This window comes from Panulirus ornatus, chromosome 20 (genome assembly GCF_036320965.1).
Source record: "Panulirus ornatus isolate Po-2019 chromosome 20, ASM3632096v1, whole genome shotgun sequence".
In the NCBI taxonomy this organism is placed as follows: Eukaryota; Metazoa; Arthropoda; class Malacostraca; order Decapoda; family Palinuridae; genus Panulirus; species Panulirus ornatus.
Genome location: NC_092243.1, coordinates 10,888,442 through 10,914,143, shown reverse-complemented (window position 1 = coordinate 10,914,143; position 25,702 = coordinate 10,888,442). Strand labels below are relative to the sequence as shown.

General features: G+C 39.1%; 1 protein-coding gene across 1 annotated transcript in view; it reads right to left on the bottom strand.

Annotated features, from left to right (window-relative positions):
- Positions 1-25,415, bottom strand: part of Cog8 (conserved oligomeric Golgi complex subunit 8) — a 51,157-nt gene extending 25,742 nt beyond the window's left edge. Inside the window, exons 1-7 of the mRNA XM_071674698.1 lie at positions 25,316-25,415; positions 16,204-16,275; positions 13,468-13,592; positions 9,749-9,901; positions 5,629-5,751; positions 5,418-5,520; positions 3,410-3,520 (exon numbers count right to left, since the gene is read on the bottom strand). Coding sequence (XP_071530799.1) covers positions 3,410-3,520; positions 5,418-5,520; positions 5,629-5,751; positions 9,749-9,901; positions 13,468-13,592; positions 16,204-16,275; positions 25,316-25,370 — 742 coding nt within the window. The 5' untranslated portion in view covers positions 25,371-25,415. The remainder of the gene's footprint in view (positions 1-3,409; positions 3,521-5,417; positions 5,521-5,628; positions 5,752-9,748; positions 9,902-13,467; positions 13,593-16,203; positions 16,276-25,315) is intronic.
- Between the last annotated feature and the right edge of the window lie 287 nt (positions 25,416-25,702).

The following is a 25,702-nucleotide window of genomic DNA, read 5'->3' as shown; positions in this document are numbered from 1 at the left end:
GATGCATGAAACAGAATGACTGAGGAAATGGTTAATGTAGCTAGCATGCATAAATCTAAGATGTATGATAGTAGAGAATGTTAAGGCAGGTAATTAAAAAATAATATTAAAAAAAACAATACTAGCATAGCCCAAATTACTCTTATTTAAAATTTTTTAATCATATGGTATATAGGAAGAATTTATGAGCACAATGTGCAAAAATTTTGCATGATAGAGTGCTTGTCTCAACCCTGATGTAAGGATGTGACACCTTAGTTTCTTATTCCCAAACAGCAAAATAATCAGTCAAGATGGATAACTTGAGTATTATCAGCAAAATAATCAGTCGAGATGGATAACTTGAGTATTATATAAAAATAATAAAAGAAAAACAGGATAAAGGGTGACAATACAAGTAGAGATAAATTCATTAGAAAGAAGCATGAAATCAAAGCCCTCTTAAAATGTTATGGCCACTGCAATAGAGTTGCCTTCTGCCAGTGGTCTGTTAAAGCTGAGGCACTAAAGCCTAAGATGTAGCAATGAAGTTCACCAGCCATGGAGAATCTATTGCTGTAGCCATCCCCTTGAAAAAGTTACTGGAGGGAACAGGAATCAAGGATATAAACAGGTAGATAGAAAGGATAATCTGATGAACAAAATATGTGGTAGTATGGTTCAAGGTATAAGGAGATGAAGCACAGAAAAAGATTGACAGAATAAGTGAGTAAATTTTTCATTAGGGCTACAGGTATTACACATAACAGAGGGATAATTTTTCACTGTGTATAACGAAATTATTCTTACATTGATGGATTTGGTTTGGATGGAAATACTTACCTGACAATTCAACTTAAAATACACAGTGAAAAAAGCAGGAAGCATTTTTTTAATACCCTTGTTGAGCATAACACACTGGCCATAAGCTGAGGATGCTTTCAGTGAACAGAGAGATAGTATGCACTTAATATGTTCCATGTAAGTGAGAAGAGAACGAAGACCAACAGACATAGAAAAAAAAAATGTACTAGACAAGTCCTGAATAAACTTATGAAAAAGAATCAAGTTTGTACATGACATATGAGATGGGTTTATTGAGATGTTATTCTTCATTTATGCTTGTTTATCTTTCCTGCCTTTTCAAGGCAGCATCAAGAACTGAGCCTACTTTCAGAAAGTGGCAATACATGAGGGGAGTAGTTCCAACCACTTACACCGCCACCTACCAGTAGCCTTTTATATGGGAGATAATGGACTATTCTTTTTTCCCTATCCAAAGGAATAAAAGTGTATAAAGTGCATCCAAAGTTGAAGTGGAAAGATGGAGTAAAAAGATTTTGTGTGATCAGGACCTGGACATGAAAAAAAAAAGTGAAAGGCATGCACAAGATAGATAGAATTGGAATGATGTGATATACAGAGGTCAACATGCTGTCAACAGACTGAACCAAGGCATGTGAAGTGGCAGAGGTAAGCCATACAAGGTCTGTGGGACCCAGTTATTGATTTATCGATAAGTAGCTGTGATTTCAGTGCATTAAACATGAAAGCTAAAGAATGGGCATGAGCCAATGGGGCCTTACTATGTATGTTCCTGGCCCCACCTCACTAATGTGGAAAACTGTGATCAAGTATGAAAAACTGAGCAAAATAAGTACAGAGGAGAGGAAGACATTACAAAGAAGCTGAGAAATGCATTAATGCATTTAAAGAGCATAAAACAGGGAGCGTAAATGGATTGGTGAGTGAGATGGTGAACAATGGCTGAAGTTGCAACTGAATGAATTTGGGAAGTATGTGCAGCAGCACAAGAAAGTTGTAATGTACTTGAGGAGAGGTAGAGGAAGTGAAATTTAGAGAAGGGAATAATCCAACATAAATGGCAAAGTATATTCACAACTGTGACTGATAATGTTCAAAGGATTACTAAACCCCTTTTTGGAGAAAAATGATGTAGATGTAGGAATGAAGGAGGATGTGTAGGCTAGAAGTTTCTAATTAGGAATTTAAGAAAGCTCTATAGAAAAATGTTATAGCAGCATTTATTGATTCAGGTATATGATAGCAGATTTCTAAGCGTTAAGAGCTTTTGCAATGGAAATGTGAGAGTATATGAGAGTAAAAATTAGCATTTTGAAAAACTCTGGCCCCGCATCAGTAGGTGCAATATCACTGTTATTGTACGGGCAAGTAGTTTGCTATAACGGGGCAATGCAACAGTGATACTGCATAGATTTTCTAAAAGGTGGGGCAGTACATGAGATATGACTGACATGGGTGGACTCAGGGGTAAAGGTGATCTACTTTGGAACAAAGTGAAAACTATCATAGTCATCTTACAAGCATGATGTTTTCTTATCTGAATCAAAGATGCTGTATTGTACAGATGGAGGTCACTTTGAGGATGATAAGGATAGTGAAATTCAATACAAATCAGAGTGAGGTTCGTGATTATGAAGAACAACAATCAAAGTGTAACATAAAATCAATTGAGAAGAATGAGTTGTTAATGTGTATGGGCATTTACGAGCAATGATCAGGAAAATGAAAGTACACTCATGCAAAGGAGAAGAACTGGTGTATGGGGAGACTCTTAGTGCAGAGCATACATACACTCTGCCAAGATGCAATGCTTACCCCAGTTCTTATGTATGTGAAACAAAAGTTTTTCTAGGTTCAGACAGGTAATAAATGAAAACATCAGAAATATACAACCTATGTAGCATATCTGATATTTAGAATATAATTACAATAAAGAGTAAAGATGCAAGAAAGATATTTTGTGTAAAATAACAGAAAGATAAATGGTAGGAAGCCTTTCAAATTGGCATAGTCATAAAGGACATACAGGAAGAGGACAAGGTAAAATAGTTCTATAGCAGTATGGCCTATGGTACATGAAGAAGACATGGAATATAACAGGGATGGATAGATTAAAAATATGTATTTCAGACAAGGCTGTCACAGAGACAGTTTTCAATAGTGTGCAACAGTAGTGTCTTTTTCTGAGGATTCAGATGTTAATGGAGAAATCAACCTCACATGACAAACCAACTTTATGTTCAAACTTAAAAATATTAAGAAATGTACATAATAATATGGAAGCCTTTGTTTACTTTAGCATGCTAATTAAAACAAAACATATCTATGAGTGAACAGGAACTCTATATGCACTCAATCCACCTTATTCAAATAGGAGGATAAAAGATACACTATCCTTAACCAAACTATACATTTTTCCATTAAACCTGATAATCAGAAAGTATTTAATTCAATTTAATATCCCTTATTTTTCTAACATCCTTGAATAACTAAACATACAGTTAATTGTGCAATACATTTCATACATTTATCATTGACTAAGAAAGAGGACTGTTTTCTAAACAAGGAGAAAATTAATTTTCATATGGAAATTATATGAGCTTACCATCTTCTTTTGGAATGCCCTTTAAGATGCCACTGAACCATGAGTCTCTAGCCTGTAAAAATTTCAGCCTCAATTCAGGTTCAGTAAAAACATCCAAGCGCCGCAGCAGGCCTAAAATGCATCAACATACATTCGGTATTAATATAAATTCAGTTAACTTTCCACATTAAGTGTCAAACAAAAAATTAGATACAGTCTACATATAGATATTAATCTTATGAACTGACTATATACATCTGCCTAAATACAAACTTAGATAACCTATGATCAATTATCTAATATAATGATCATCCAGCTTAGGCTAAATTTCTAACTTTCTTCCTCTGATGAAGACCCAGTTCGTTTCCCCTATGTTAAAAAATTTCTTGGCCTGCCTAAGCACTTTGCTAAACTGCTCCTATACTGAACATAATAAACACTGGATCACCCCTTACCTCTTGAGGGTAACTAACAATATTCTTAGATTCCTTTATCTGGAGCACTGCATTTGGAGTGTCTGCAGGATCAACTAGTTTTTTGACATTCTTTTCTTCATTCACTACCCTTTCTCTCATATCCTGAATGTGGACAATCTAGCAGCCTAAAAATCATCAATAATCCGTGTCTATCTACCTCATGCTGCATTTAACTCAGATCTGGGGAAGACAACCCCCAGTTGTGATTCATCCTTCTTCCTGACTCTTGCATGATTTAGATTTTGCATTTACACTAGACAGAAGCACACTTATCATGAAGTCTCTGTGCTTTCTTAACTCTTAATGCTTTCACTGCATCTTCTTTATGATTTATGTATTCCTCAGCACACACACACACACACACACACACACACACACACACACACGTCTAAATCTTTTTCTCCTTACAGAATATCTCTATATCATAACTTAGAGAAAATAACCAAAAAAGTAGTATACATTGCCCTGCATTTTTTAACCCACACACACCATGTTTTTCAACAAGGTGTGATTTCACCGATCTCATATGTATGTATCTATCTATCAATATCTCTGACACCCTTTCCCTTTGGGAACTCCGTCAAGGGGGTGGCCAAAACAAAAGAGTCTCCATAACTGTTCAACTCCAGTGCCACTTCTTGGTATTTTGTGCCTCACCCTTAACAGGCCTCTGGCAGAGGGCAACTCTAACAAAGTGTTTTCAGAGGCTCATACCTAATGTTCCAACCAACTATTTCTACCTGATGTGTCTACCTAATGTTCCTGCCTAATGTTACAAACTATTTCTTCTACCTAATGTTTCTACCTAAAGCTCCTCTATAATGTTCTCCCCTACTACTTCTATCTCCTGCTCCTACCATTTTGTTAAAAGGCAAAGCTAGCGCAAAGCATTCACCACAAGAAAATCTAGAGTTGTGAAGAATGAGTTGTATCAATTAAGTGCTGATTTAAGTGCTGTCAACATTTACTTGTGACAAAGAGAGATAGAATGTTTGTGGACAGAATACCAGCAGTCCCTATGAGGGAGAGACAGAAAGAAAAGACAGCCACCTGGGTCATACGAAAGCAACTTGACAACCAATGAAATGCCAGTTTACTGTGCAGCTGTCATTAACCCTCCCAATACCCATACGGGTAGTTCTGGTAATATACCTCCCTGGTCACTGGCTGCCTACCAATTAATATCTATCTACAAAGCTAATACTATGTTATAAAAACCATGAATCATAGCCATGAAGGAAAATAATCTTAACTTTTTTTGTCATACTGCCATTTCCCACATTAGTGTGGTAGTGTTAAGAGCAGAGGACTGAGCCTTTGAGGGAATATCCTCACTTGGCCCCCTTCTCTGTTCCTCTTTTGGAAAATTAAAAAAACGAGAGAGAAGGATTTCCAGCCCCCTGCTCCCTCCTCTTTTAGTTGCCTTCTACAACACGCAGGGAAAAACATGGGATGCATTCTTTCTCCCCTATCCCCAGGGATAAATCTCAACTAAAGTCACACATTATAAATATGGTACCCCAAAGGGCATTTAAGATTAATTTGGATTTTACCTAGAACTTTAAGGCACTGTGGTAAAGCTAGGGGTGACCTCAGCTGTGCAAGAAGTTGACTCAACATCAGACGAGTGCCAGACTGTACTTCTGTTACAATACCCTGTAAAATAGGAGTTGCATCAGTTAAAGCATAAAATATTTTCTTACTTTACATGTTTTTTGTCTCAAAAGTCAGCTTATATTATTTAAAAAAGGCACAGATACTTACAGCAATAATGGGAATATCAGTGTGTTTTTTCTCAAGTCGACGCACATATGCCAAAATTTCTAAAGCTTCTTCATAATAACCATTTCGAACACACGTGTCCATCAGCTGTGGCAATTCCAGAATCTGTTGAGAGACCAACTGTATTTCAGAAATCTGATGTAAGCATCAAACTAATCCATGATAGTTTGTGTCCATTTATTTATACTGTATATATGGAACTAGAAGTGTTCAATGGGAATAAAATAAGAATGGGTGGAAATGTTGTTTGGAAAATATCTAAAACATATGCATTAGGTTCCATGGCCAAATGAGATATTTTCAGAGTCAGGCTAAGCTCCATGATAAACCTTTTCTACATGGCATAAAAAAAAACAAAGTACAGTTATAGGTCTTATGCTGCTCAAATCTTTAGATGCTGAGAAAAAGCTACATAAGTTCTCATGGTTAATGATCTAATCTTCTTCAGTTAAGAGCTATGTTAAAGTTCTAGTAAACTTTTTTATAAGTGATATTAAAATAAAACTAAAGATATGGGTTTTATTTAATTTTTTACCTGCTAAAAAACAACTTTTCAAGTCCCACAACCAAAGGCTGAGTGTTCTTTGATTTACAAAGTCGCATAAGTTACAAGTCAAACCTTATCCAAAGTGACAATTCAAGCAAATCTTAAGTAGAGCTTTAAGTCTTGAAACAGTCAATGCTTTTTTTTTTTTTTTTTTTTTATACTTTGTCGCTGTCTCCCGCGTTTGCGAGGTAGCGCAAGGAAACAGACGAAAGAAATGGCCCAACCCCCCCCCCCCATACACATGTACATACACACGTCCACACACGCAAATATACATATCTACACAGTTTTCCATGGTTTACCCCAGACGCTTCACATGCCTTGATTCAATCCACTGACAGCACGTCAACCCCTGTATACCACATCGCTCCAATTCACTCTATTCCTTGCCCTCCTTTCACCCTCCTGCATGTTCAGGCCCCGATCACACAAAATCTTTTTCACTCCATCTTTCCACCTCCAATTTGGTCTCCCTCTTCTCCTCGTTCCCTCCACCTCCGACACATATATCCTCTTGGTCAATCTTTCCTCACTCATTCTCTCCATGTGCCCAAACCATTTCAAAACACCCTCTTCTGCTCTCTCAACCACGCTCTTTTTATTTCCACACATCTCTCTTACCCTTACGTTACTTACTCGATCAAACCACCTCACACCACACATTGTCCTCAAACATCTCATTTCCAGCACATCCATCCTCCTGCGCACAACTCTATCCATAGCCCACGCCTCGCAACCATACAACATTGTTGGAACCACTATTCCTTCAAACATACCCATTTTTGCTTTCCGAGATAATGTTCTCGACTTCCACACATTTTTCAAGGCTCCCAAAATTTTCGCCCCCTCCCCCACCCTATGATCCACTTCCGTTTCCATGGTTCCATCCGCTGACAGATCCACTCCCAGATATCTAAAACACTTCACTTCCTCCAGTTTTTCTCCATTCAAACTCACCTCCCAATTGACTTGATCCTCAACCCTACTGTACCTAATAACCTTGCTCTTATTCACATTTACTCTTAGAGATGCTCTGTGGAAGGTATTAAGAATATATGGTGTGGGAGGCAAGTTGTTAGAAGCAGTGAAAAGTTTTTATCGAGGATGTAAGGCATGTGTACGTGTAGGAAGAGAGGAAAGTGATTGGTTCTCAGTGAATGTAGGTTTGCGGCAGGGGTGTGTGATGTCTCCATGGTTGTTTAATTTGTTTATGGATGGGGTTGTTAGGGAGGTAAATGCAAGAGTCCTGGAAAGAGGGGCAAGTATGAAGTCTGTTGGGGATGAGAGAGCTTGGGAAGTGAGTCAGTTGTTGTTCGCTGATGATACAGCGCTGGTGGCTGATTCATGTGAGAAACTGCAGAAGCTGGTGACTGAGTTTGGTAAAGTGTGTGGAAGAAGAAAGTCAATGCTTTGTGTGTTAAAAAACATCTGTAGCACAGTTTCCTCAGCATGTGATTTAAACATTTCAGGACATTTTCAAAATTTGCAGGTTTGAATGTGACTCCCTACAATGGATAACAAACAAACAGGTGACAGCAGACAAAGAATACTATTTATTCATTTCCTGCAAGTTGGGGAAGGAAACTATGAGGGACAAGGGTGGGAGGGGCTGGAAATCCGCTACTCTTAAACCATCTTTGAAAAGCATGAACAGGAGAAACCAAGAGAGGATTTCTCTTTGTTAGCTCAGTTGTCTGTTCCTTCACTACCTCTATCTCTCTCTAAAAAATAGAATTGAGTTGGTACGAAAAAAAATGATGCTTGAAAAGATAGATGATTACCAACATGGCTTTAAAAGGTGGCTGATTACCAACATGTAAGTACAGGTGCACCACCAATTTTCCGGCACTCTTGGCTTCAAAGCCTTGCTGGATTAACCATTTTGCCGGACCAACCGTGGTCATGTAATAATAATTCATGAACACACCTCTAACCCACTAATTATGCATCTCCCATGATGCTTCTTGAATCACATTGTAATTCAAGTTCTTTATGGAACAACTTAGCCTGGTCCATTATCATGCTACCTGACAAGTCCACTCCATCACTCCAACGCTGTCGAAACCAATCCATAATCGCTCAGTTGTGCTCAGTACTCTTACCATCTTTCATAGTTTTTCTAATCATCATTTGTTTTTGCATAGAATTTCAATATTTTCTCCCTTTGCTTCTTTATATCATAAACAGTTGATGAACCAATACTGTAGATATCACACAACAGTTTCACTTTATCTTGGATCGATATGGACTGCTGTTTACGTTTGACACCATGACTAACACCCTCATATGTCTTAGAAGCCATAGCTAGAGTTATATTTAAGCAAAATAACCTAAGAATCTCACAGAATTGCAGTATCACCACCAACAAATGCTGTGTAAAGAATATAAATAAGCGTGCCCTACACACACTGCCATCTGTGGCTGCCCAGTAAACTAGTTTGGTGGCCACGGTAATTTCAAGTTCCCTCACGTAATTTTGTCCAGACTAAAGGAGGTGCCGAACCATCAGTTGCCGGAAATTCGGTGGTGTACCTGTATTATTAAGTAGAGGATTAAAACAAAAAATTATCATTTTTGTTAAAGTTGAATAAGTGTCACACAATAATAAAGAAGAGATCATGGGTACTTTCAGAAGGGATTACTTTAAAGAATAGTGCAAAAAGTAAATCCGAGGAAAGCTTAATGCTTTGGACGACAAAAGTGGATGGGCTCAATATAGAGCTGATGCAGTAAATGACAGATAAGGGTTTCCAGGAGAAATGAGAGTGCAGAAAGGATATATGAGTAAGTACGAATATTGCAAATACATACATTCAGCATATGGATGTCTAAAATATACACATTAAAGGTATGGGCAGACTATTGCTGCAATTTTTTAATAAAAAAGAATATAATGGATACTGTGAATAGTACAAAAAAGTCAGGGAGGGTTAGGAGCAAGCTTTTATGATCATAGCAGTTAAATGTTGCTTTGCTTTCTGCATCAGATGGTCGATGACTAAAAATGTTAATAGAAAATGTAGAAATGGAATGAAAGAGGATACCTTAACTTTTGTGAGAATTTGTATACATATTTGATACGGACGATTAGCTAGAATAGATGATGCTCACTCCTGCACAAGCAGTAATGGTATAAAAAGCTAAATGTTAAGGTAGAAATCTTAGGCTTTATCCTGAAACATTTACCTCTTTAATCTGGTTACAAGTGGTATACAATGGATGTATTTCTACCAATGTGGGCTGTGAGAAGTCATGTATACTTATGTTTAGAGCACAACTAAAGATGAAATCTTTGATTCCGAAACTGTTAACACACTATCTAATGGGTAAAAATGACTTTTGTTTGAAGCAAAACTGTCTCCCAACAGTTCTTATATTTCATGATGATACTATCACATGTATATACATGTGTATGGGGGGGGGGCATTTCTTTCGTCTGTTTCCTTGCGCTACCTCGCAAACGCGGGAGACAGCGACAAAGTATAATAAAATAAAAAATAATACTATCACTCACTGTAAATTCCTAGATTGGACATGGTATATGCTGCTTCTCACCTCCAAAAGCTGAGTATGCTTTGTTAGGGTAAGTGATGTAAGATGTCGTGACTGAGCAAGGTTCCTTGATGTGGCTAAGAAGCAATCCACTCTTGTTCTCAAGTTGGGCAGGCAAGATGAGAGACCCTCCAGGTGACTCTCTACACTGGTGAACTACAAAGTGTGAAAACAGTATAAAGAGTTTGGACATAACATTTCCTTCATATTTCCTATCTTTAACTTACTCTGACTATTTGCTATATCATAACAGCCCATGTGATCTTCAAAATACAGAAAATGCTGCTTAAAAATGTACAATAAATCTACAATCACAGTTATGTCCTATAACTTGAAATATCAAAAAATGTAAGTTCTAAAGTATGAAAAACTTCTCTCTAGGAGGTGTTCTGCAAGCCATGAGAGACTCTTCAGAGGTAGGGGGATCAGAATTCTTTTAACTTCCTATTTTTTTTTTTTTTTTGGCTGAAGTAATCTAGAATATGTTGTGTAAGGTCCATGTTTAGTGTGGTAACAGAATGACTGGGTCTAAAGCAATGATATGTAAGTGAAAATGGGTTTTTGCTTGATGATCAGTTTTTCATAGTTTGGATACAAAAGACAAAAGTGATTTACGGTGATAAGAGGAGGGGCAGCCGGGTGGTTTGGAGGGTTTTAGGATTGGTAATATGTCTGCTAGCAAGCTGCCAGGTTTATTTTGTTCTTTACATTAGAGGCTCCAATCACAGAAAAAGGTCCGCATCAAGGCCAGACCTCCATTGAAATGTAGAGGTTAATGAAAGGGAAAAAAGAGACAATGGTTAGTATTTACAAATTTTGAAGGAAGTAAAAAAATCTGTCTTCTAATATGTGCCAGGTCATAGCCATTGGGAAGACATGAAAGGGTAGCGAGTTCCAAAGCTTTGAGGCATAGTGAAAGAAACAATTATCAAAAGGGCCTACCCTTGGATTGCCAATAGCAAAACAGTAATCACATGACACAGGAGCTTGCCAAGTATTGCATGGTCTAGCTAGTGGTGGGGCCACACAAGTAACGAGGTCTCAGAGCAAAAACCAAAGTAATACCAATAGAAGAGGGAAAGCGAACTAACACTATGGCATAGGGCAAATGAGTCAAGTTTTGACGTTAGCCTAGGAGAGATTACAAGTCAGACCACTTTCAACTCTGTCAAGTAAAGATGCAGAGCTAGAATCACCCCAGATATGAAAAGTACACCACAAAAGGATGGATCAATCCTTTGTATAAACAGAACAACTGTTCAGAAGAAAAGTAACTCTGATGTCTAAACAGGACTCAGTTTCTTATGAGGCAGACTTAGCTGTTTCTGTAACATGGGGTTTCCAAAACCGAGATGTTACAGTAATAGGTCAAAGATTTTGTTGTGTTGCCTTGAATGGTGGTTAAAGATATCTGCAAGCACCTGGATCACAACTGGGATGAAATGTCAGTTGGAATGATGGGTGGTTGGGTAGTTATCAATGATAACAGCATCAGAGGGAAAATATGATATGACTGCCATTTCCGAATCGAGGTTAGATAACAGCAATAGAGATTTCGTTGCTGAATACGCAATTCCAGGGTGCACACTGTTTAACAGGGATAGGGGGAACAAAGTAGGCAGTGGTGTCCTACTCTTTGCTAAATTGGTAAACTTACTATCATCAAAGAGTAAGGATTAATGATCAAGCCTCAGAATGGTTAGACAAAACAAGGGAAGTACCACAAGGATCAACCTTAGGACCATCTCATTCTCTTGTGTATCAATGATATCGACAATGGGCTTCATTGCAAAGTTCCCCCAGAATATATGATCTTCTAGTTAACCACCTATTTATATGAAAAGCTTGGCTTTAAAGGAGTTAATGTGTTCCCACCCATGGAATGGCCTTGGTCCCCCACTCCTTCAGGGTGCAACAATGGTAGAGGCAAGGGACCAATCCACCATGTCTTGAGAGGTGATCTTTGTCCATGAATGTTCCCAACACTTCTAAACCTTTGAGAAAATTTAGTCTATCTAAAAAGAAAACTTTCTTGCCCTATGATCAAGCTGAAGGAGTCTCTTGGCTACTGAAAAGTCACTTAAATTTAATGGGAAAGACCCCTAACAATGGAGGCTTGATTGACAAACATATGACCTCCAGTGGCACAATCCAGGAATTCTAATAATACTATCATAGTCCTTATCTCAGTGCATTCCACCTGTAAAAGGCCCATATGCCAAAAGCCTTCTTAGTGATAAAATAAGAAAAGGAAGAAAAAGTGTGAAGGGTGGCAAAGCAAACACTCAGCCCATACAAACAATGGAGAAGCAGTGTGCTGATTACATATGAAGTTCTTAGGACATAGGCCATACAGTTGACATGTGTACTTGTGTCACATATGCATACCAGATGAGCATATGTTTTCTCAATAGTTTTCATGAACACCATACAACCCTTAAAAATTGAAAGAAAAGCTAACTATATAATACACCAAAGCCAAGCTAATTAGACAAAGGTAATCATCACTGTTAGGAAGGCAGTAAGAGACTGGCAACTGGCCAGAGTAAATGTCCTATAATGTGAGTGGTTTGCAAGAATAATGTGCCTAGATGGTTTCAATAACCAGGGGATGATGATGTCATCACTAAGTGGAGGTTACTGACTACACAAGGCTGATCCCAAGCCATTATTCCCTAATAAACACTTAACAGATTGTGAGGAATTTACCTCACCAGAAATGTTAAAGGCTTTTAATCATTTGAGGTCGGAGAATTCTCTCATGGCTTGGGGGAAAAAGTGACCTTAAAGATGAAAAAAAATTTTGTCCTCCATGAATGAATTACCTTCATTGGTGTTAACTTTGTGTTCATCATGGTAGAGGCTTTTATTTTGTCGGCATTCTTGACAATGGCTCTAATTGTCGATGCAGCCCATATAAAAGCATCACCGACACTGACTTGGTGCTCACTAGTTTCTAACTGGATTAACACTAGCAATTTACAGCTATGGAAAGACTTTTCCTAGGTATTTTTGATGCATGAGTAGCAACAGAACTTTCATAACAAAAAAATTACTGAGTTGACAAGACTATGTGCAAAGGGTAAGCACAACAAATTTGTACAGTACTAACAGAGGAGAGGACTTGGCACTGATCAGATGTCAGCATATGAGTGTAAGGTGCTTAGAATGGTTAAATGATTTATAAGTGTTCAGACAAGTGAATTTCAACTTCATGTATGGATTTTCATTCCTTTTTAGTAAAACTAAGCCCAAAGATGTGAGCCAAAGCACTATACAGAAACAATGCTCTATGGGGTGCTAACCTGGGTATTAGAGTATGAACTAAAGTATGAAAATATTGTAAGTAACATTTAAAGTAAGAGCATGGGAACAGAAATGGTCAGGAATATTGGCGACAGACACATGGATAGGTTGAAATTCGATGTACAACAAAAGTTGCTCACTCAGGTTTACATGAGGTCATAGTCATACCTATGTTCAGTAAGAGAGACTTTATGGATGCAAGCCATTTTGAACAAACTCACAAACAAGTTAATCAGTTTGATAGATGAACACAAATTTCAGCAATATCCCTATAATTCTTTTCAGGTGGAAGGAAAATGAGTAAATATATACAAAAGTTTGATCACTGAAAAGTAATCTTAACATCTTCCTTAAAGAGATAAAACACGAAGGCAATCTATCAGTTTTATTTGATATCATTTGTGATTAATACTTACATCCTTATATATGGTTCTAGAGCAGTCAGCAGTGTGGATAAAAGTTTTATAATTTGTGTATGCCAAGTCTCTTGTTTGATCCAGAATGGCAGCTCTCTCTTCTCGAAGATGAGCACCTTCCTTCCCTATGAGAATATGCCTAAAATTATTATTTCAGATAGAAAATTATTACCCTACTTTTGTCATTCATTCATAATAAAGAAGCAAAAATATCTACACAAAAACTGAATGAAATACAGGCTGAGCATTACTTATCCAAAATGCCTGGGATCAGAAATGCTATGGATTTTGGAGTTTTCAGATTTTGGAATATTTGCATATGCATAACGAGATATCTTGGGGATGGGATCTAAGTCTAAACACAAAATCCATTTATGTTTCATATACACCTTATACACACAGCCTGAAGGAAATTTATACAATACTTCAAATAATTCTGCACAAGAAACAAGAGGGGTCACGCATGGAATTTTGTTGCCGCTCAAAAAGTTTCTTATTTGGAATTTTCAGATTAAAGATGCTCAATCTGTGCTTTGAAAATCTAACCTTATCATTCCAAAATATTACAGTATATGAAATACAGAAAATATCAATTCACCTTAAAATATGTAAACTGCAAACTATATGTAGATGTTATACTAAAGATATACATACATAATACAACTGCAAAAGCAAATGTGACACCATTGTGGTTACTTGCAAATACTATAAGATGCAGACAAATCAATGTACTGATTATTCAAAAACCATCATGATTTTTATAAACACAAATGCACAACACATATTATCATTACTAAAGTATCACCATTATCATAATCAAATCATTTTGTATATGTATGCATATCCCTGGAGATAGGAGAGAAAGAATACTTCCCATGAATTTCCTGCGTGTCATAGAAGGCAACTAAAAGGGAAGGGAGCAGGGGCTGGAAATCCGCCCCTCTCATTTTTAATTTTCCAAAAGAAGAAACAGAGAAGGGGGCCAAGTGAAGATATTCCCTCAAAGGCTCAGTCCTCTGTTCTTAACGCTACCTCGCTACCTCGGGGAATGGTGAATAGTATGAAAAAAAACGTATGTATACGTTAAAATGTATGTGTATGTGCATGTATGGGCGTTTATGTATATACATGTATATGAGGGAGGTTAGGCCATCCTTCGTCTGTTTCCTTGCGCTACCTCAATGACAAGGAAAACAGCGACTAAGTATTCATATATTCGATATTCTATTATACTTTGTCACTGTCTCCCACGTTAGCGAGGTAGTGCAAGCAAACAGACAAAAGAATGGCCCAACCCACCCACATACACATGTATATACATACACGTCCACACACGCACATATACATACCTATACATTTCAACGTCTACATATATATACATACAGACATATACATATATACACAAGTACATAATTCATACTTGCTGCCTTTATTCATTCCCGTCGCCATCACCCCTGCCACACATGAAATGACAACCCCCCCTCCCCCTGCACGTGCACGAGGTAGCACTAGGAAAAGACAACAAAGGCCACATTCATTCACACTCAGTCTCTAGCTGTCATGTATAATGCACCGAAACCACAGCTCCCTTTCCACAACCAGGCCACACAAAACTTTCCATGGTTTACTCCAGACACTTCACATGTCCATGTTCAATCGATTCACTGACAGCACGTCGGCCCCGGCATACCACGTCATTCCAATTTACTCTCTTCCTTGGACGCCTTTCACCCTCCTGCATGTTCAGGCCCCGATCGCCCAAAATCCTTTTCACTCCATCCTTCCACCTCCATATTTGGTCCCCCACTTCTCCTTGTTCCCTCCACCTCTGACACATATATCCTCTTTGTCAATCTTTCCTCACTCATTCTCTCCATGTGACCAAACCATTTCAATACACCCTCTTCTGCTCTCTCAGCCACTCTTTTTATTACTACACATCTCTCTTACCCTTTCATTACTTACTCAATCAAACCACCTCAAACCACATATTGTCCTTAAACATCTCATTTCCAACACATCCACCCTCCTCCGCACAACCCTATCTATAGCCCATGCCTCGCAACCATATAACATTGTTGGAACCACTACTCCCTCAAACATACCCATTTTTGCTTTCCAAGATAATGTTCTCGCCTTTCACACATTCTTCAACGCTCCCAGAACTTTCGCCCCCCTCCCCCACCCTGTGACTCACTTCCACAACTAAGTATAATATAAACATAAATCATCACCACGATCATCATCATTATTATCATTACGATGAATACTATCATTATACCAATCTCTTGCTTTATGTGGGGGTTATGTTCTGCAAAAACCTCAAACAAACAGAAATAGCATATAGCAAACCAATAAACCCAGAGCACGTGTTAACTCTACTGCCAACCCTCATGCATAGCTGGGGTAATCCCAATTCTATCATAATAAAGCTTTATTGTGATAAATGCTCCTACTGCCAGTACTGAGACACTACTAAATGTTAGATGGAAGTACAGAAAATAATTCTTTTCATTTTCTCATCTTATTTTCATACTTTTCCACATAAGGGTGTCAGGCTTGTACTATACATCCCCAGAATGTTGTGACAATGGAAATTATCCCATCAGTTAGATGGGGTTGTTAGAAGGTCCTAAACCCCTAAAATATTCAAAAGATATCACATTACTCATGGAGCATACTGACAGAGGCCTGAAAGTGCTAAGAGACTAATACACACAAATGAACAATTAATACCTAGCTTCTCTACACCGCATGAAGCCAGCTGTATGATGTATTCAGAGAACTCCTCACTGTCTTTCCATGAATCTGAAAATACACCAAATATCAAATGAATTATAAAATATAAAAAAACATGATTCTCTAATAAATAATTAAACAATATTACATACTACAGCAAAAAGTAATCATAGTGTCTTACATCTAATTCAGTGCATGTGATCTGAGTTATCATCACAATCTGTGATATGAAACTGAAAATGCTATTAAGACATAAATTTGTTAAGCAAAAAGATTTTAAAACATTTTTTTTTTTTTTGCTTTGTCGCTGTCTCCCGCATTTGCGAGGTAGCGCAAGGAAACAGACGAAAGAAATGGCCCAACCCACCCCCATACACATGTATATAAATACGTCCACACACGCAAATATACATACCTACACAGCTTTCCATGGTTTACCCCAGACGCTTCACATGCCCCGATTCAATCCACTGACAGCACGTCAACCCCGGTATACCACATCGCTCCAATTCACTCTATTCCTTGCCCTCCTTTCACCCTCCTGCATGTTCAGGCCCCGATCACTCAAAATCTTTTTCACTCCATCTTTCCACCTCCAATTTGGTCTCCCTCTTCTCCTCGTTCCCTCCACCTCCGACACATATACCCTCTTGGTCAATCATTCCTCACTCATTCTCTCCATGTGCCCAAACCATTTCAAAACACCCTCTTCTGCTCTCTCAACCACGCTCTTTTTATTTCCACACATCTCTCTTACCCTTACGTTACTTACTCGATCAAACCACCTCACACCACACACTGTCCTCAAACATCTCATTTCCAGCACATCCATCCTCCTGCGCACAACTCTATCCATAGCCCACGCCTCGCAACCATACAACATTGTTGGAACCACTATTCCTTCAAACATACCCATTTTTGCTTTCCGAGATAATGTTCTCGACTTCCACACATTCTTCAAGGCTCCCAGAATTTTCGCCCCCTCCCCCACCCTATGATCCACTTCCGCTTCCATGGTTCCATCCGCTGCCAGATCCACTCCCAGATATCTAAAACACTTCACTTCCTCCAGTTTTTCTCCATTCAAACTCACCTCCCAATTGACTTGACCCTCAACCCTACTGTACCTAATAACCTTGCTCTTATTCACATTTACTCTTAATTTTCTCCTTTCACACACTTTACCAAACTCAGTCACCAGCTTCTGCAGTTTCTCACATGAATCAGCCACCAGCGCTGTATCATCAGCGAACAACAACTGACTCACTTCCCAAGCTCTCTCATCCCCAACAGACTTCATACTTGCCCCTCTTTCCAAAACTCTTGCATTCACCTCCCTAACAACCCCATCCATAAACAAATTAAACAACCATGGAGACATCACACACCCCTGCCGCAAACCTACATTCACTGAGAACCAATCACTTTCCTCTCTTCCTACACGTACACATGCCTTACATCCTCGATAAAAACTTTTCACTGCTTCTAACAACTTGCCTCCCACACCATATATTCTTAATACCTTCCACAGAGCATCTCTATCAACTCTATCATATGCCTTCTCCAGATCCATAAATGCTACATACAAATCCATTTACTTTTCTAAGTATTTCTCACATACATTCTTCAAAGCAAACACCTGATCCACACATCCTCTACCACTTCTGAAACCACACTGCTCTTCCCCAATCTGATGCTCTGTACATGCCTTCACCCTCTCAATCAATACCCTCCCATATAATTTACCAGGAATACTCAACAAACTTATACCTCTGTAATTTGAGCACTCACTCTTATCCCCTTTGCCTTTGTACAATGGCACTATGCACGCATTCTGCCAATCCTCAGGCACCTCACCGTGAGTCATACATACATTAAATAACCTTACCAACCAGTCAACAATACAGTCACCCCCTTTTTTAATAAATTCCACTGCAATACCATCCAAACCTGCTGCCTTGCCGGCTTTCATCTTCCGCAAAGCTTTTACTACCTCTTCTCTGTTTACCAAATCATTTTCCCTAACCCTCTCACTTTGCACATCACCTCGACCAAAACACCCTATATCTGCCACTCTATCATCAAACACATTCAACAAACCTTCAAAATACTCACTCCATATCCTTCTCACATCACCACTACTTGTTATCACCTCCCCATTTGCGCCCTTCACTGAAGTTCCCATTTGCTCCCTTGTCTTACGCACTTTATTTACCTCCTTCCAGAACATCTTTTTATTCTCCCTAAAATTTAATGATACTCTCTCACCCCAACTCTCATTTGCCCTTTTTTCCAACTCTTGCACCTTTCTCTTGACCTCCTGTCTCTTTTATACGTCTCCCACTCAACTGCAATTTTTCCCTGCAAAAATCGTCCAAATGCCTCTCTCTTCTCTTTCACTAATACTCTTACTTCTTCATCCCACCACTCACTACCCTTTCGAATCAACCCACCTCCCACTCTTCTCATGCCACAAGCATCTTTTGCGCAATCCATCACTGATTCCCTAAATACATCCCATTCCTCCCCCACTCCCCTTACTTCCATTGTTCTCACCTTTTTCCATTCTGTACTCAGTCTCTCCTGGTACTTCCTCACACAAGTCTCCTTCCCAAGCTCACTTACTCTCACCACCCTCTTCACCCCAACATTCACTCACAACATTTTAAAACATATTCATTTATTTATTTATTTTGGTTTGTCGCTGTCTCCCGTGTTAGCGAGGTAGCACAAGGAAACAGACGAAAGAATGGCCCAACCCACCCACATACACATGCATATACATACACGTCCACACACACAAATATACATAACTATACATCTCAATGTACACATATATATATACACACACAGACATATACATACATACACATGTACATAATTCATACTGTAGCCTTTATTTATTCCCATCGCCACCTCGCCACACATGGAATAACATCCCCCTTCCCCCTTATGTGTGCGAGGTAGCACTAGGAAAAGACAACAAAGGCCCCATTAGTTCACACTCAGTCTCTAGCTGTCATGTAATAATACACCGAAACCACAGCTCCCTTTCCACATCCATGCCCCACAGAACTTTCCATGGTTTACCCCAGACACTTCACATGCCCTAGTTCAATCCATTGACAGCACGTCGACCCCAATTTACCACATCATTCCAATTCACTCTATTCCTTGCACGCCTTTCACCCTCCTGCATGTTCAGGCCCCGATCACTCAAAATCTTTTTCACTCCATCTTTCCACCTCCAATTTGGTCTCCCACTTCTCCTCGTTCCCTCCATCTCTGACACATATATCCTCTTGGTCAATCTTTCCTCACTCATTCTCTCCATGTGCCCAAACCATTTCAAAACACCCTCTTCTGCTCTCTCAACCGCACTCTTTATATTTCCACACATCTCTCTTACCCTTACATTACTTACTCAATCAAACCACCTCACACCACATATTGTCCTCAAACATCTCATTTCCAGCACATCCACCCTCCTGCGCACAACTCTATCCATAGCCCATGCCTCGCAACCATACAACCTTGTTGGAACCACTATTCCTTCAAACATACCCATTTTTGCTTTCCGAGATAATATTCTCGACTTCCAAACATTCTTCAAGGCTCCCAGAATTTTCGCCCCCTCCCCCACAAAAAAAACATAAAAAATTTTTTTTTCTTTTTTTTTTGCTTTGTCGCTGTCTCCCGCGTTTGCGAGGTAGCGCAAGGAAACAGACGAAAGAAAATGGCCCAACCCACCCCCCCCATACACATGTATATACATACGTCCACACACGCAAATATACATACCTACACAGCTTTCCATGGTTTACCCCAGACGCTTCACATGCCCTGATTCAATCCACTGACAGCACGTCAACCCCGGTATACCACATCGCTCCAATTCACTCTATTCCTTGCCCTCCTTTCACCCTCCTGCATGTTCAGGCCCTGATCACACAAAATCTTCTTCACTCCATCTTTCCACCTCCAATTTGGTCTCCCTCTTCTCCTCGTTCCCTCCACCTCCGACACATATACCCTCTTGGTCAATCTTTCCTCACTCATTCTCTCCATGTGCCCAAACCATTTCAAAACACCCTCTTCTGCTCTCTCAACCACGCTCTTTTTATTTCCACACATCTCTCTTACCCTTACGTTACTTACTCGATCAAACCACCTCACACCACACATTGTCCTCAAACATCTCATTTCCAGCACATCCATCCTCCTGCACACCACTCTATCCATAGCCCACGCCTCGCAACCATACAACATTGTTGGAACCACTATTCCTTCAAACATACCCATTTTTGCTTTCCGAGATAATGTTCTCGACTTCCACACATTCTTCAAGGCTCCCAGAATTTTCGCCCCCTCCCCCATCCTATGATCCACTTCCGCTTCCATGGTTCCATCCGCTGCCAGATCCACTCCCAGATATCTAAAACACTTTACTTCCTCCAGTTTTTCTCCATTCAAACTCACCTCCCAATTGACTTGACCCTCAACCCTACTGTACCTAATAACCTTGTTCTTATTCACATTTACTCTTAACTTTCTTCTTTCACACACTTTACCAAACTCAGTCACCAGCTTCTGCAGTTTCTCACATGAATCAGCCACCAGCGCTGTATCATCCTGTATATCAGATTATGACATACTTCTGAGTCATCTGCCATCAGTACTTTTCTTAATCCTATGCCATTCTGACTGAGGATAATAATCATATTCTTTGAATGAATCATACATCTGGTTTATCTGATGCTATATACATATTGACATCAAATGATTAAATGAATCTCTATCATTATATGATGGAAAATATTAACAAATGTAAGTTCTGAAGAATGAGAAACTTTCTCTTTCTGACAGTGTCCCAGAAACCTTGAGAGGTACGTTAATTCTCCAGGGTTCAACAAAGAAACCTCTTAGCCTACTACCTTCCTAGTGAGATAAATGTCTTTTAACCCTCAGTGACCACCTTGTTTCACATTAATAGCCTTGACTCTTCTTCCTGGGTGTGCCCTTTGACCAATCAACAGCCACCACTCAGTGATGATGTTATAAACTGGTCTTTGGAACCAACTCTGCCTCATAATTCTTGCAACATAGACATCAGTCCAAATCACTTTTCATCTTTTTTAAGGAGATGGGAAAGAAGAGTGGGAAACACTCACTTCTGAAAAAGTTATAATGGGACAACATTCAAGCAAAAATGTTTTTCATGCATCAAACTACATTTTTCCAGGCTCAGTTCATCCCATGGGGCTCAGTCTTAAAACTTTAGAAGTAATCATAAAATTTTGATGTAATGCCTACACGTGTGAACAATTAAAATAAGTATATATACAATGAAGACACCTCAGGATATTGTGGATAAGGTCCCTTTTAAAAAAAAATTCAAATAACTTTAGACTGAAAGCACGTCAACATCGAGGAGGAGGGTTAGAAAAAACTTCTGAGTAAGAGGATAAGTAAAAGAAAAGCATTACCTTATGAATTATGTTTGGTAGACTATGGTCCATCTTCTCTGATGGTGGTTACTTCATAACCAAACCACATCAGCCCTTTATATCATTAACAAGCATGTTAGTAGAATGGCAAAGTCCTCCAATGTTAATTTCCTCCAAACGAAAGCTTCTTAGAGATGCTTGAGTGGAGGATACCTTTCTATATTCATGGCCTCTGACATACAGGCATACTACATCCAAAAAACAAGTTCTCTTAGTACAAGAAGAGAGATTGTGGCTCAAGACCGGAACCAATTAAAGGAGCCACAGCATATTCCTATGGCAGAGCCAGGATCAGAAAGTTCACAAGTGGCTAACAATAGCTGGGCTATTCTGTGCTCCAACAATTCAAGGGGGACAGGTGCAGAAGCTACAACCAATGGTGTTCCTGAAACAAAGCGCTTCTCTTTAAACCCCCACTTTTCAGAGAACAACTTTTGCCGTGCAAAGAATCAGCTTATCATTTGGTGGCACTGGGGAAACCCTGACCCCTAATTTATCAACAAGCCACAACAACCTTAACCAAAATTAAATCAGCCTCACTTATCATAACCTAAGCCACATTTTTGGATGATTTTTCACCTTGAGTATAAAAATGTTACTTATTTATTATTTTTATATTTATTTTGCTTTGTCGCTGTCTCCCGCATTTGCGAGGTAGTGCAAGGAAACAGACGAAAGAAATGGCCCAACCCACCCCCATACACATGTATATACTTACACGTCCCCACACGCAAATATACATACCCATACATCTCAATGTACACATATATATACACACACAGACATATACATATATACACATGCACACAATTCACACTGTCTGCCTTTATTTGTTCCCATCGCCACCTCGCCACACATGGAATAACATCCCCCTCCCCCCTCATGTGTGCGAGGTAGCGCTAGGAAAAGACAACAAAGGCCCCATTCGTTCACACTCAGTCTCTAGCTGTCATGCAATAATGCCCGAAACCACAGCTCCCTTTCCACATCTAGGCCCCACAGAACTTTCCATGGTTAACCCCAGACGCTTCACATGCCCTGATTCAATCCACTGGACCCCGGTATACCACATCGATCCAATTCACTCTATTCCTTGCCCGCCTTTCACCCTCCTGCATGTTCAGGCCCCGATCACTCAAAATCTTTTTCACTCCATCTTTCCACCTCCAATTTGGTCTCCCACTTCTCCTTGTTCCCTCCACCTCCGACACATATATCCTCTTGGTCAATCTTTCCTCACTCTTTCTCTCCATGTGCCCAAACCATTTCAAAACACCCTCTTCTGCTCTCTCAACCACGCTCTTCTTATTTCCACACATCTCTCTTACCCTTACATTATTTACTCGATCAAACCACCTCACACCACATATTGTCCTCAAACACCTCATTTCCAGCACATCCACCCTCCTGCGCACAACTCTATCCATAGCCCACGCCTCGCAACCATACAACATTGTTGGAACCACTATTCCTTCAAACATACCCATTTTTGCTTTCCGAGATAATGTTCTCGACTTCCACACATTCTTCAAGGCTCCCAGGATTTTCGCCCCCTCCCCCACCCTATGATTCACTTCCGCTTCCATGGTTCCATCCGCTGCCAGATCCACTCCCAGATATCTAAAACACTTTACTTCCTCCAGTTTTTCTCCATTCAAACTTACCTCACAATTGACTTGACCCTCAACTCTACTGTACCTAATAACCTTGCTCTTATTCACATTTACTCTTAAGTTTCTTCTTTCACACACTTTACCAAACTCAGTCACCAGCTTCTGCAGTTTCTCACATGAATCAGCCACCAGCGCTGTATCATCAGCGAACAACAACTGACTCACTTCCCAAGCTCTCTCATGCACAACAGACTGCATACTCGCCCCTCTTTCCAAAACTCTTGCATTCACCTCCCTAACAACCCCATCCATAAACAAATTAAACAATGTTACTTAAATATTGCATTACACACCAAAGAATGACTTCTTAAGATATAGCTATACCTCTAAATTAGCTTTGGCCCCTCAGTAACTGAGCTTGGTAAATATCAATTCTTCTGAAAATCATATTTCTGACATTTTCAATACAAAAAACTTCCAATAAGAAAACTCGAGAATTCAATGCTAGACATGGTATTTACTCATATTTTCCTATATTAGTAGTGTAATAAAAAAAAAGCTTAAAACATTAATTTCATTTTGTTGATGCCAAAATTCAGCTCTTAGAGAATGATCTTGATATCTTAAGTTGCAATCAAGGAGTTGAAAACTAATGATTTCCCAATAAACCAACTAGTGAAAATCCTCCAATATTGGTATATATACGAAAGTATAATTAACCCAAGGTAAGAGTGATAACTTGAAAGAAAGAAAGGAAGGAAGAGGTGAGGCAGTCACATAAACCAGCCAGCCACCATACAAAACCAAATTTATACTTGACTGCCATTTCCACTGTTAGCCAGGTAGCACCAGGAACAGACAAAGAAAGGCAAAATCTGCATCCACTCTCTAGCTATCATATTCAATGCATCCAATAATTTCATAAAAAAAACAATTATGGGATTACACTAAGAAAATGAAATGAAATAATTCCTACATCAACAAAGGAGAGTTTAATAATTTTCAAGATATTTCCTGAAATAACTTGTCTTGGACATTTTGTAAGGTAAAAATCTTCAGTGTTTCCTTCTCACACTGGTGTTGGGAAATATCTATGGACATGTACAACTATACCATCAAAATCTCATGACCTACTTTACATTAAATTCCCTGAATAGTTCTTAGTATGCAAAGCCTTCACTACTTTCACCTTCTTCAATATAATTCCATGAAATATGTTTCAAAGCATGTTCAAAAACCTAATATATTCTCTAAACACTACACAAGCACTGTTACACATAAGCACTCAAAAGTCCAGTGATTTTGTTCTGCAATGTTAATGTAGTTTCTCTACAATACAATACCGGCTGCACAGGAAGACATGAGGTATTGCATTTTACTGAACAAAAGAGGAAAAAAATTACAGTAGTAGTGAGTGTCATGTATATCAGGGAAAATGAGGGGGGGGGGGGGGGTTAAAGTAACTGCGGCAAATGCACTTGTAAGATAAGAAGAGAACCTGCTTCTTCATTAGTTAACCCAACTATCGCCTTTGCGTTCAACATGATATAATGCCTCTGATCATATATTCCGCAACTCACTCTTTTCTATAACTCGTCTTAGTACTGCCTAACGAATATAACAATATCCGAAACTAATCACAGATGTTGAGCTAAATTTGACGTTTAAATCCTTGATAATCAATGTTTCCCAAATTTGTGATAATATAGAATGTATCATCCAATCCATATTCTCAGTTTTCACCAAAACGTTTAAATCCTTAATAATCAAACTACTTCCCAACTTTGTGATTATACAGAATGTATCATCCAATCCATATTCTCAGTCTTTACCAAAGTTTGGAAAGGACTTGCGATCACAGGCCAACTTGAGAAGACATGGCAACCCCCGATTCGAGGGCCTTACTGTCAGCATATCACATATACATCCGTTCAAAACAATAAACCTGTTCAATTGAACTCAGTATAAAGTGCCCTCTATCACTCGTACCATGTATTCCATCGGGAAATAGTTGTTTAGCGACTTCCTCTACCTCCACGTCCATGTTTGTTTACATCAGCTGACGGCCGGCACTGTGCTGCCATCTGGGGGTGACAGCTGACAACACCCGCCACGATGGCAACCGTAACCATTCGTCCAAAGATTTTCCTTTTGTTCTTTGTTACGTCTGGATGAGCTAGCTACTGGCGAGGGTGAAGTTGATTTCTCGTCAACAAGTTCCTAGTTCGGATGACGTTGAAGCTGTTTTTGGTATACACTTTGTCCCTTGTTCAGCTTCTGCTTCTAAATGTCTACGCATACTGTTGAGGCATAATCCCATGTATTCCAACTAAATTAAGCCTGGCCCAACATTTATTTCTCTTTAAAAACAGGAGG